The sequence below is a fragment of the Myxocyprinus asiaticus genome, chromosome 37, assembly GCF_019703515.2.
Source record: "Myxocyprinus asiaticus isolate MX2 ecotype Aquarium Trade chromosome 37, UBuf_Myxa_2, whole genome shotgun sequence".
NCBI lineage: Eukaryota > Metazoa > Chordata > Actinopteri > Cypriniformes > Catostomidae > Myxocyprinus > Myxocyprinus asiaticus.
Window position 1 is genome coordinate 19,371,367 of NC_059380.1, and position 12,893 is coordinate 19,384,259.

At 39.4% G+C, this 12,893-nt stretch overlaps 1 protein-coding gene across 5 annotated transcripts in view; it reads right to left on the minus strand.

The window, feature by feature from the left end:
• LOC127428240 (mitogen-activated protein kinase 14B-like) overlaps positions 1 to 12,692 on the minus strand; it is a 45,295-nt gene extending 32,603 nt beyond the window's left edge. The window contains exons 1-3 of one of the 5 annotated variants that reach the window (XM_051676453.1): positions 12,299 to 12,685; positions 7,431 to 7,455; positions 2,197 to 2,326 (exon numbers count right to left, since the gene is read on the minus strand). In XM_051676453.1, the coding sequence (XP_051532413.1) occupies positions 2,197 to 2,326; positions 7,431 to 7,455; positions 12,299 to 12,311 (168 nt within the window). In that variant the 5' untranslated portion in view covers positions 12,312 to 12,685. Of the gene's footprint in view, positions 1 to 2,196; positions 2,327 to 7,136; positions 7,175 to 7,430; positions 7,456 to 12,298 lie in introns of those variants that run through there. The other 4 variants (XR_007895065.1, XM_051676451.1, XM_051676450.1 and 1 more) reach the window with 4 other exon arrangements.
• Between the last annotated feature and the right edge of the window lie 201 nt (positions 12,693 to 12,893).

Sequence of the window (12,893 nt, forward strand, 5' to 3'; positions counted from 1 at the left end):
TGATAGAGGTGTACTGAATTGGAGGTGTACCTGTTGATGTATTTTAAGGCCTACCTTCAAACTCAGTGCCTCTTTGCTTGACATCATGAGAAAATCAAAAGAAATCAGCCAAGACCTCAGAAAAAAATTGTGGACCTCCACAAGTCTGGTTCAGCCTTGGGAGTAATTTCCAAACGCCTGAAGGTACCACGTTCATCTGTACAAACAATAGTACACAAGTGGGACCACACAGCCATCATACCACTCAGGAAGGAGACGCATTCTGTCTCATAGAGATGAACGTAGTTTGTTGTGAAAAGTGCAAATCAATCCCAGAACAACAGCAAAGCACCTTGTGAAGATGCTGGAAGAAATAGGTAGACAAGTATCTATATCCACATTAAAACGAGTCCTTTATATGGACATAACCTGAAAAGCTGCTCAGCAAGGAAGAAGCCACTGTTCCAAAACTGCCATAAAAAAGCCAGACAACAGTTTGCAAGTACACATGGGGACAAAGATATTACTTTTTTGGAGAAATGTCCTCTGGTCTAATGAAACAAAAATTTAACTGTTTGGCCATAATGACCATTGTTACGTTTGGAGAAAAAAGGGTGAGGCTTGCAAGCCGAAGAATACAATCCCAACCGTGAAGCATGGGGGTGGCAGCATCATGTGGGGATGCTTTGCTGCAGGAGGGACTGGTGCACTTCACAAAATAGATGGCATCATAAGGAAGGAAAATTATGTGGATATATTGAAGCAACATCTCAAGACATCAGCCATAAAGTTAAAGCTCGGTCGCAAATGGGTATTCCAAATGGACAATGACCACAAGCATACCTCCAAAGTTGTGGCAAAATGGCTTAAGGACAACAAAGTCAAGGTATTGGAGTGGCCATCACAAAGACCTGACCTCAATTCGATAGAAAATTTGTGGGCAGATCTGAAAAAGCATGTGCGAGCAAGGAGGCCTACAAACCTGACTCAGTAACACCACTTCTGTCTGGAGAAATGGGCCAAAATTCCAGCAACTTATTGTGAGAAGCTTGTGGAAGGCTACCCAAAACATTTGACCCAAGTTAAACAATTTAAAGGCAATACTACCAAATACTAACAAAGTGTTAAACTTCTGCCCCACTGGGAATGTGATGAAAGAAATAAAAGCTGAAATAAATCATTCTCTCTACTATTATTCTGACATTTCACATTCTTAAAATAAAATAGTGATCCTAACTGACCTAAGACAGGGAAAGTTTTCTACGATTAAATGTCAGGAATTGTGAAAAACTGAGTTTAAATGTATTTGGCTAAGGTGTATGTAAACATCTGACTTCAACTGTAATTTGATATACTTGGAAAATCTATCCATTGGCAGCAACAGGAACCTTTATAATTTAGATTTTAACCTTTTTTTTTTTGTTTTTTTTACTGTTTTCTAAGTTAGAAAATGCAAGTTTGTGGATTTTAAGACTGTCCCTTATGCACTGATGAACCATGAGACCAGAGCTTATATGAACATAGTACCTAAAACTAACTTTTCCCGCTCGCTGTTTTAACTCTGTGTTATAAAGTTACTGTTTTCCCAAGAGAGAAAACACTCCAAATGATTTTGTTTTTCAGTCAGTGACATTTTGGCATGGATTTTTACAGTATATAATCAGTGAGACTAGGTCTCATTCACACGGCCAATCAGGTGAGAAGCTATGGAACCTACCCTTTCCGTTTCGACTGAATTGCTGTTGTGTTTTCTGAATTGCCGTTGTGTTTTCAGATACGCTGTTGTGTTTTCTGATTTTCTCTTTTGTTATCAGATTTGCCATTGTGTTTTATTATTTGCTGTTTTGTTCCTGAATTGTTATTTTGTCTCTTGGATTTGCCATTGAGTTTTTAGATTTGTTGTTTTGTTTTGCACTTCACAGCCACCGTAGGAAGGGGATCAGAAAATGTTGCAGGCCAGACTCGAACCTGTGTCACCAGTATGAGCTCCACGGCTCAATGAGTCAGGACCAAGTATGCTTACTATTGCGGACCGCCTCAGACAGTTAACTGGGTTAATAGTATGCATGCTGCTAACACTGAATCTTCGCCCACAGAACTGGTACACCTCTCATTCATAATACTATATAATATTATATTGAACATATTTGAACATGTTTAAATCAGAGTGAGGGAGGGGTTCATTGCAGTAATTGTGCAGAAAAAAAGAATCCTTACATTCTCGTGTTTCATGTGTTTGAGCAGCCGGAGTTCTCTGTACGTGCGTTTGGCATGGATGATGGACTGGAACGGCCGAGACAGCTTCTTCACCGCAACCTTCAGGCCTGACTTTTCGTCATATGCTGAGCTGTGGAAAAAGAACAGCTTGTTATGGATTTTATCAACATCGCAGACCACAAGATTGCTGGAGATTTTCAGATTTAGCTGCAAATTTCATGAGTATACCAATGTAAAATGGGAGGAAAGTTTTGTTTAAGGGATATTCCGGGATTAATACAGAATAATTAATAGTGTTAATAAATTAGCACTAAATGAAGAGCATTTGTGGCATATTTTTTGATTTCCACAAAAAAAAAACAAAAAAAAAAAACATTATACACACACACATACATATATACATATTCTCTCTCTCTCTCTCTATATATATATAGACTCATCCCTCTTTTTCTTTAGAAAAAAGCAGAAATCGATGTTACAACGGGGCACTCACAATAAAAGTGAATGGGACCAACTTTTTGAGGATTTAAAGGCAGAATATGAAGCTTAAGTCACTTACTGGCCCAAATCAAAAGAGCCCCAAAGACACAATGATATTTTTGTCAACAGGCATTGCTCTGGTTGCTTTGTCAGTTTTATCATCCACAGGGTGATTACTAGATTAGCAATCTAATGGCTTCGAAAACCAAAGTGCACCTCTACTGAACAAGCTGCACAATTTAAGATATCATTGATGTCCAATGCACAAGCAGTCCAGAAATAACTCCAACCTATGTATCAACAATAGTAATAGCGTTAATAGTGCTTGCCTTAGAAAACATTAGTGCCCAACCGATATATATCGGTCGGCCGATATTAGCCTTTCACCGATACATCAGTATCGCCATATATGTTTACCGAAATGCGCAGATATGAAAACTGTTTTCAGAACATATAATGCAGAAAACAATGCTTTAGAATTGGTGTCATAACGTAGTTTGTCCAGCAGAGCGTGCTCCGACTCCATTGTTTACAGAGCTGAGCTGACGGTGGATCTGTGGACAGGGCGGAGTTAAGCGGAGTCTTCTCGGTTTGTTGCTAACTAGTTTGTGAAATACATACTGGAAAGTTAATAAACAATGACCCCATCATTTTCCCTTTTCAATATAACATTAACCCTGTCCCTGACAACCATATCACGCATGTTTATCAAATCTGTTTGTTATGTTAGCCAGCTATAGTTTGTCAGTGCATTAAGTAATGTAGCAGATTGAAAGGTAAACATCAGAGCATCTTTTTGCAGCTCAGCAGACAACAGTGCGGTGGTGGATTGTGTCTGCTGAGTCTTGATTTCACAATATGTTGTTACCTAGTTGGTGAGACACAATGCTGGTCCATCTTTTACTCTCCGTGACAACAAGCTTATAGCTAACTAGCTAACCACGTAGCTACTTTCATTGCTTGTCAGCTGAGTGGAAGCTAAGTTGTAAACATGTATTCACCAAACTGTTTTGTTCAGGATTCACAGTTTGGTACCCCCTTCAACCGAACAATTACAGTCATTGCATTTACAAAATGGAATATTTAAAAGTCTGGTTTTCCACCACTGAAAGTTTCCCCTGAACTTGTATAGCAGAATACAGTGTAACACCGCTGCCGCTGTTTTTCTCGACTCAGCAGGTATAAATGCTTGTTGTTTTACAACCTACCCCTAAAATTATTTTTATTTAATCTTTATTTAAATGGTCAGCAACTGACTGATACTGAACATACAGTACTAATGTTTTTTAAGCTGTTTATTGTATTTTTATTTATTCTTTATTTTCTCAGTGTTCATTTCTAGAATTTGTTGACAATGTATAATAATAATGTCAAATATTCTTTGATAAAAATATTTAAGAAAGCAGCCTTCTGAGTACCTTTGCAGTCATATCAGTGCAAAATCAGTGCACAACCCACATAGAAAAGGTCTGTTTTCATTGCAGCTCAAAAATTAACTATATCAGCCACCATATCAGTAATCGGTGAATTTTCCCCCTCTAAAATCGGTATCGGTCTCAAAAATCCCATATCGGTCGGGCTCTAGAAAACATCACTAATTATTCTTACAAATTTAAAACCCCACACAATGCAAAGTTCTGCTCCATTAACAAGAAAACTTTCCAGCCAAAATTTCCCCATCCCCGATTTCGTTTTCCAAATGATCTTTGGAACAACAGAAGTGCAGTAACCATGGCAGCCTGTTCTGCAATCTCCAAATATCACAAAGGTTTAATCAATATCTTCTGAGGCGATCCAATCAGTTTTGGGTGACAACAGACAGAACTTTAATTCATTTTCTTTAAATCTTGACAGCATTCTCCTTGGCGATCATGATTTAAAGCTTGATTACACTTCCTATAGCACCATCTAGCCCTCAGCGCATGTGTGACGCACTAGGAAGTGTAATCAAGCTTGAAATCATGATCTTGCCTAGACAGCAATGGAATGATTTATAAGTGAAAAAGGAGTTATATTTCGGTCTGTTCTAACGCAAAACTGATTGGATCGCTTCAGAAGACATTGATTAAACCACTGGAGTCGTATGGATTATTTTTTTATGATGCCTTTATGTAATACTTGGACCTTCAGAGTTCTGGCCACCATTCACTTGCATTGTATGGACCAGCATAGCTGAGATAATGTCCTAAAAATCTCCATTTGTCTTCTGCAGAAGAATAAAACTCATACACATCTGGGATGGCATGAGAGCGAGTAAATGATGAGAGAATTTTCAGTTTTGGGTGAACTATCCCTTTAACTTCAGGTGCGCTTGGTCTCACTGCAAGTGATGAATGTAAGTCCCATCAAAATATTACATGGAATCAATATGCTGTTGTATTATATACTGTTTTATAATTAAATACAGTATATGCAGTTGAAGTCAGAAGTTTCCATAAACTTAGGTTGAAGTCATTAAAACTAATTTTTTAACCACTTCACAGAATTAATATTAGCACACTAAAAGTCATTTAGGACATCTACTTTGTGCATGACATGAGTAATTTTTAAACACCATGGTACCACGCAGCCATCATACCACTCAGGAAGGAGATGCATTCGGTCTCCTAGAGATGAATATAGTTTGGTGCGAAAAGTGCAAATCAATCCCAGAACAACAGCAAAGGACCTTGTGAAGAAGCTGGAGGAAACAGGTAGACAAGTATCTATATCCACAGTAACTGAGTCCTATATCGACATAACCTGAAAGGCTGATCAACAAGGAAGAAGCCACTGCTCCAAAACTGCCATAAAAATGCCAGGCTACAGTTTGCAATTGCACATGGGGACAAAGATCTTAAATTTTGGCATACCTCTAAAGTTGTGGCAAAATGGATTAAGGATAAAAAAGTCAAGGTATTAGAGTGGCCATCACAAAACTCTGACCTCAATCCGATAGAAAATGTGTGGGCAGAACTGAAACAGTTTGTGCGAGCAAGGAGGCCTAAAAACCTGACTCTGTCTGGTGGAATGGGCCAAAATTCCAGCAACTTATTGTGAGAAGCTTGTGGAAGACTACCCAAAACGTGTGGTGATGCTGAGCAGCCTTTCAGGTTATGTCGAAAAATTACTTGTGTCATGCACAAAGTAGATGTCCTAAATGACTTGCCAAAACTATAGTTTGCTATTATGAAACCTGTGAAGTGGTTAAAAAATTAGTTTTAGGGGGCCTGGGTAGCTCAGCGAGTACTGACGCTGACTACCACCCCTGGAGTCATGAGTTCGAATCCAGGGTGTGCTGAGTGACTCCAGCCAGGTCTCCAAAGCAACCAAATTGGCCCGGTTGCTAGGGAGGGGAGAGTCACATGGGGTAACCAGGGCAGTGGTGGCTCAGCGGTCAAGGCTCTGGGTTACTGATCAGAAGGTTGGGGGTTCAAGCCCCAGCACTGCCAAGATGCCACTGTTGGGCCCTTGAGCAAGGCCCTTGACCCTGTCTGCTCCAGGGGCGCTGTATCATGGCTGACCCTGCACTCTGACCCCAGCTTAGCTGGGATATGTGAAAAAAAAAGAATTTCACTGTATATGTGCAAACGTATAACATGTGATCAATAAATACAATTATAATTAAATTATTAACCTCCTCGTGGTCGCTATAATGTGGTTCTTACTCACAGTGGGGCACGTGGTGAGTTGTGCGTGGATGCCGCGGAGAATAGCATGAAGCCTCCACATGAGCTGCGTTTCTGCGGTAACGCACACAACAAGCCACGTGATAAGACGCAGGGATTGACGGTCTCAGACGCAGAGGCAACTGAGATTCATCCTCTGCCACCCAGATTGAGACGAGTCACTACGCCACCACGAGGACCTAAAGCACATTGGGAATTGGGCATTCCAAATTGGGGAGAAAATCACCCAAAAAAAAAAAAAAAAAGCTTTAGTGACTTCAACCTAAGTGTATGTAAACTTCTGACTTCAATTAATATACATATATATATATATACATATACACACACACACACACACACACACACACACACACAGTATATATATTTGATCCTTGAGTAATCATGCTAAATTGATAATTTGGTACTAGAAAATCACTTGCCATTACATCATACACAGTTGAAAGCTATTTGGTTTGTTAAATGAAGCTTAACATTGTCTTTGTGTTTGTTTTTGAGTTGTCACATTATGCAATAGACTGCCATGTCTTAAGGTCAATATTAGGTCAAAAATGGCAAAGAAGAAACAGCTTTCTCTAGAAACTCATAAGTCAATCATTGTTTTGAGGAAATGAAGGCTATACAATGCTTGAAATGCCAAAAAACTGAAGATTTCATGCAAAGGTGTACACTACAGTCTTCAAAGACAAAGGACAACTGGCTCTAAAAAGGACAGAAAGAGATGTGGAAGGGCTAGATACAACTAAAAAGGAAAAGTACATCAGAGTCTCTAGTTTGAGAAATAAGACGCCTCACATGTCCTCAGCTGACAGCTTCATTGAATTCTACCCGCTCAACACCAGTTTCATGTACAACAGTAAAGAGAAGACTCAGGGGTGCAGGCCTTATGGGAAGAATTGCAAAGAAAAAGCCACTTTTGAAAGAGAAAAACAAAAAGAAAAGGTTAGAGTGGGCAAAGAAACACAGACAGTGGACAACAGGTAATTGAGCTTTTATGGGATCAGCTAGACTGTAAGGTGTGTGAGAAGTGCCCGACAAGACAGCCACATCTATGGAAAGGGCTACAGGAAGCGTGGGGTGAAATGTCACCTGAGTATCTGGAGTTTAAGAAGTTCTGAAAAAAACAAAACAAAAAAAACCAAAATCAAATTGTAATAGTAATTTTTCACATTATTAATGTCCTGATTATATATTGTATAGTATATATTTACACACCGATCAGCCATAACATTAAAACCACTTGCCTAATATTGTGTAGGTCCCCTCATGTTGTACAGAGCAGTTATCTGAGTTACTGTAGACTTTGTCAGTTCTAATCAGTCTGGCCATTCTCGGTTTACCTTCCGTCCACAGAACTGCCGCTCACTGGATGTTTTTTGTTTCTGGCACCATTCGAAGTAAATACTAGAGACTGTTGCATTTGAAAATCCCAGAAGATCAGCAGTTAAATAGTCAAACCAGCCAGTCTGGTACCAACAATCATCCATACGATTATCTAATCAACCAATCGTGTGGCAGCAGTGCAGTGCATAAAATCATTTAGGTATGGGTCAGGAGTTTCAGTTAATGTTCACATCAACCATCAGAATGTGAAAAAAAATGTATCTCAGTGATTTCGACCGTGGCATGATTGTTGGTGCCAGACGGGCTGGTTTCAGTATTTGTATAACTGCTGATCTCCTGGGATTTTCACACACAACAGTCTTTAGAGTTTACTCGGAATGGTGCCAAAAACAAAAAATATACAGCGAGTGGCAGTTTTGTGGATGGAAATGCTTTGTTGATGAGAGAGGTAAACAGAAAATGGCCAGACTGGTTCGAACTGACAAAGTCTACAGTAACTCAGTTAACCGCTCTGAACAATTGTGGTGAGAAGGATGCTATTCTGAGATGCGGGTTGCCGCTGTTTTAGCGAGGGGGACCTATTTTAGGCAGGTGGTTTTAATGTTGTGGCTGATCTGTGTGTGCATGTGTATATTATATATATATATATATATATATATTAGGGCTGCAATCGTACATGTATTTGGCTGAAACGAACGGATACAGGGGCTTCGGTACAGTACACGCAGTCACACAAATTATTACATATCTTAGCACGAGTGAAACCAATTTTAAAACAACATGTAAATAACAACGCAAATGAGAACTAAAATGAGATTGAGATTGACCATTTTGTTACACAGTTTTAGGTAAAAGCCAGGCCACAGCTAAATAGTAAACCCTTACCAAAACAATAACATTACATAGCAAGTTAGCCGAGCACTACCGTGGATTGCAGATGTAAAATGACTGTTTGTAAAAATAAATCCATCTCCACACTTGAACACCATTTATGACAGTAAGAGCGAGAAACAATCTGCATAATTCTACACAACTGTAGGTAAAAGTGGGCCCGCAGCTGATTAGCAAAACTATTTCAACACAATAACATTAGCTAGCAGGTTAGCAGAGGCCTACAGCTGTGCACTGGGTGTACACCGTAGCTACAACATAAAACTCTGCATCTGAACTCTCGGTAGCAGATAAATCCACAAATAATCAAACATACTAACAGGTTGTGACACTGAAGCACCAGAATGTCCCAACAAAGTGGGAACTGCACCATCTTTCATGAGTAACCATCTTGAAAATTCGGCATTGGTTGTGATTGTACTGCTAAATAATTCAAATTCATTTTAACCACTGATTCTTCAATTCGTCTGCCTTTGGAAGTCCAAACAAAGAGGTTTTGCTTTTGCAGTGAAGAAAACAGCATCTTCTCGACCAACTCATCCTGGCGGGTGGGCCAAAGCAGCCCTTAGCATTATGCAGATGTGTTACATAGTGACGTAGATACTTTACGGAAGAAATGGCTGAACTACAATCCAGCCGTTTCTTGTAGTTCTTGAGCATTGTTGTCTGTGAGAGAGAATAGCTCCCTTTTGCGTCGACTTCATACTTTGTAACTTTGCAAACATTTTACATGCACAAACAGCTATATTACACACTAAAGGAAAGGTAAAATCCCAAAAAGCATAATATGGCCTCTTTAATGACAAATGAATTGCGTGAATCTCGTCTTTGGACACATTTAACACAGAACAAGTCAAATCAAACTTTTACTCTTAGCACACAGTGAAAGGTTCATGGTGCTGAACTTCTTCGCCACTACACACCTCAATCACTGGTGAGTGAAATCTGAAAATTTACCTTCCAGTGGCTAATCACAGACTTTTTTAGGTCGCAATTCGGTTGCATTTGTGAGTGATTTACTCACATTGCAGAGGGTTGCTGCATACAGCAAAAAAAAAAAAAAAAATTATCTTTTGATTTAAGAATCCATTTAAATCGTTAAAACGAAGATCGCAATGCATTGGAAAATCAATATTTATACCCAGACCTAACAGAAAGGGACTGTGTACATACAGAGAAATCCACCCAGAGAACAGAAATACATAACCATATGTTAATAGTCTGTCTAGACTAGTACCACTGCTATAAAGACTATTTAGACAATTTTAGATACTGCACATTTGCCCCGTAGACTTTTTTGTTGTTCTTTACAAACTGAGGGATGAGTCCAAATTATTGTCCGTGTAATCTTCAACATGTCACAAATGCTGTCCATTGAGCTTACCTTGTTTTGAACCCAGAATACTCCTTCTTTAACTATCAAACAATAAGCAAGGGAGGCACAGTTATGTCTTCATTGCGACCTTGGCAAGATCATGAACAACCTGTACCCAAGAAAGCAAAACAAACCCCAGCAAAACAAGACCAAAGTAGGCCAAAGGAGTTTCCCATCAGTCAATTACTGCACACCATGTGCCCTGCATCAGATCACAAATAGCTTGGAATAAACCAGTGAAGAAGAAGAAAAAAAACTGACTATATAAAACACGTGCTTTGAATGTGCTGTTTAGATTGTACATCATGTTCTTGACAGATATACTTAAACACAATTCTTCTTTCAACCAAATAAAAAATAAAGTTTATGCACAGTCTGATTCTGTTTTACGTACAGATTTTCTCTTTGACCCTTGAAAAGCCAGCAGTGTTACAGTTAGAGCCTTCCAGCAGAGTTCAGATCTATTCATTTGAACAACAGGACCTTGTGTGAACACAACAGCATGACATATTGGATGTATGCAAACATTCAATCTGGAGTTTCATGAAGTTTCTGGGCATCTCATAGAGAAATCCCTCAGCTGCTCCAACAGAAAACATCTCTGACAGTCCAAACAGGTTTAAACATGTCAACTGAACAACATTACAGTTGTACAAGTGGCTACATTATAAATCAAATACATCATAGAACTCTGCAATATGCCTATGCACGGTAGGAGGACTGTAATTTGGCAATACTCAGTGTAGGGTTATAGAAACTGGGTTTTTTTTTTTTTTTAAGCTTGACAGAAAGAGTGTTTCCTGCATGCCTGGTACCGCGTAGGTGAATGATTTACGTTGAACACAATTGAACTGCTTGATTTACCAGGCTTAGATGTCCTGGGAACAAACACAGAATGACTATTATATCCCAAAAAGAGGACACCGCTAGGACAGGATCCACCCACATTTTTAGGGACTGTCCAGGAAAATTATGGTATTAGGAAGACCCCAGACAATTAGAACCAGGCATGTTTTCTGAGGCTCGTCCTTGATGTTAACATTCAAAGCAATGTGGGCTTTTCCTCCATGAAAGTCCCTAAGCCACATGCCAAAGATTTTTCTCTTAAAGGAACAGTTCACCCCAAAATGAAAATTCTCTGATCATAAATCTCCACTTTCAAACAGCACTCCTATGCGCTCTTCTCACCTAAGAGTTATTTTGTTTTTGGCAATTTGTATTCTTTGTGCATATCGCTACCTACTGGGCAGGGAGGGAAATTTAGAGTAAAAAAATGACTTAAATATTGATCTGTTTCTCACCCACACCTATCATATTGCTTCTGAAGACATAGATTTAACCACTGAAGTTGTATGGATTACTTTTATGCTGCCTTTATGTGCTTGTTTAGCTTCAAAATATAGGTACCCATTCACTTGCATTGTTTGGACCTACAGAGCTGAGATATTCTAAAATCTTCATTTTTGTTCAGCAGAAGAAAATAAGTCATACACAACTGGGATTGCATGAGGGTGAGAAAATGATGAGAAATTTTTCATTTCAGGTTGAACTATTTCTTTAAGGAACCACACACACACACACACACACACACACACACACACACACACACACACACACACAAACACACTCATTGCAAAGTAATGATGCATTGATTTACAGTTCTGGGCAATAACACCCAGTCATCGACTATGAAAATTTGCATTCACAATATATTAATATACCTTTTGGAGTAGTTTATGTAATATTTACAACACGTTTGAGTCCAGACAAGCATGACTAACCAGCTCAGTGGTGAGGAGACCACCTAATCCTGGAAGTATGAGTCAGAGCAGAGAATGACATCATTTTGTCCTCATGGTCAGACTCCTGTAGCATGTACAATGTGTATGGCCTTTGCTTCTGTCCATTTACAAGTGATAACTCTACATGCACTGTAACTTTAATCTGAAAACGAAAGTAGACTTCTCACTAGACCACTTCGTGATAAACCTGTCCACCCATTTTCCTTTTCAGATTATTTCACATTTCAATTCACTGGGTTTATGCATGTACAGAAGTGTAAGCCCAAAGATGCTGTCTAGTAGGCAGTTCACTAGGTTTTGAGACAGACACATTCTTTACATATTAGTGCAGAAAACAAACAGTATTTGACTTTCAGTGCAGTTGCACGTATTTCTCCTCTGGTGCAAAAACACTCGCCCTTCGCAAATAGTACATTTAGGCTCAAATCTTTTGCAAGCAGTGCAGCAACATGACTCTACAAACAAACGCAAGAGGCCCGAACGTTCGAGCAGTCAGATCTTGTTATGCAATATCTTTACGTACTACATCTAACACAGATATTTACCATACGGATCCATAAGCTCCAGAACCCACGGGTGATAAACTCTGGTACCGCTCCGGCACCTCCCATATGGTCTTATTGAGCTCCTGTCGGTAAAAAGTGGGTCTCTCCTTTTGGGACATTCCTGTGGAGGAGTGGAAACTTCTGTGCTGTTCTTGATCACAGTGCTTTGATATGAACAAAACAAAAGCGCAGCCTCTAGGTTCACGACCTTATCCCCATGTATCGAACGACATCGGTGAAATGCATAGGTGCAATGGCTGAAGATCGTGCAGAAGTTCAAACTCTGATCCTTGATGAGTCGCTGGGTGGCGAAGCGTAAGATTTCTTATGCGGAATTCTCTCTCTCTCTCTCTCTCTTTTTTTTTTTTTTCTCGTGTTACAGGTTCTCCTCTGACGAACACGGCTGACGTCACTGTACAAAAGGAACTCTCGGGACTTCGCAGCAAATCTCGCGAGACATGAAGCGGCTATTTTCTTTCTTTTTTGGGGCAAAAACTTACCATTTTTTATTTTTATTTCAAGTGCAGATGATATGTATATCGCAAGTGAGGTAGATTCAGCTGAAACATAATTAAATATATAATCTCTTAAAGAT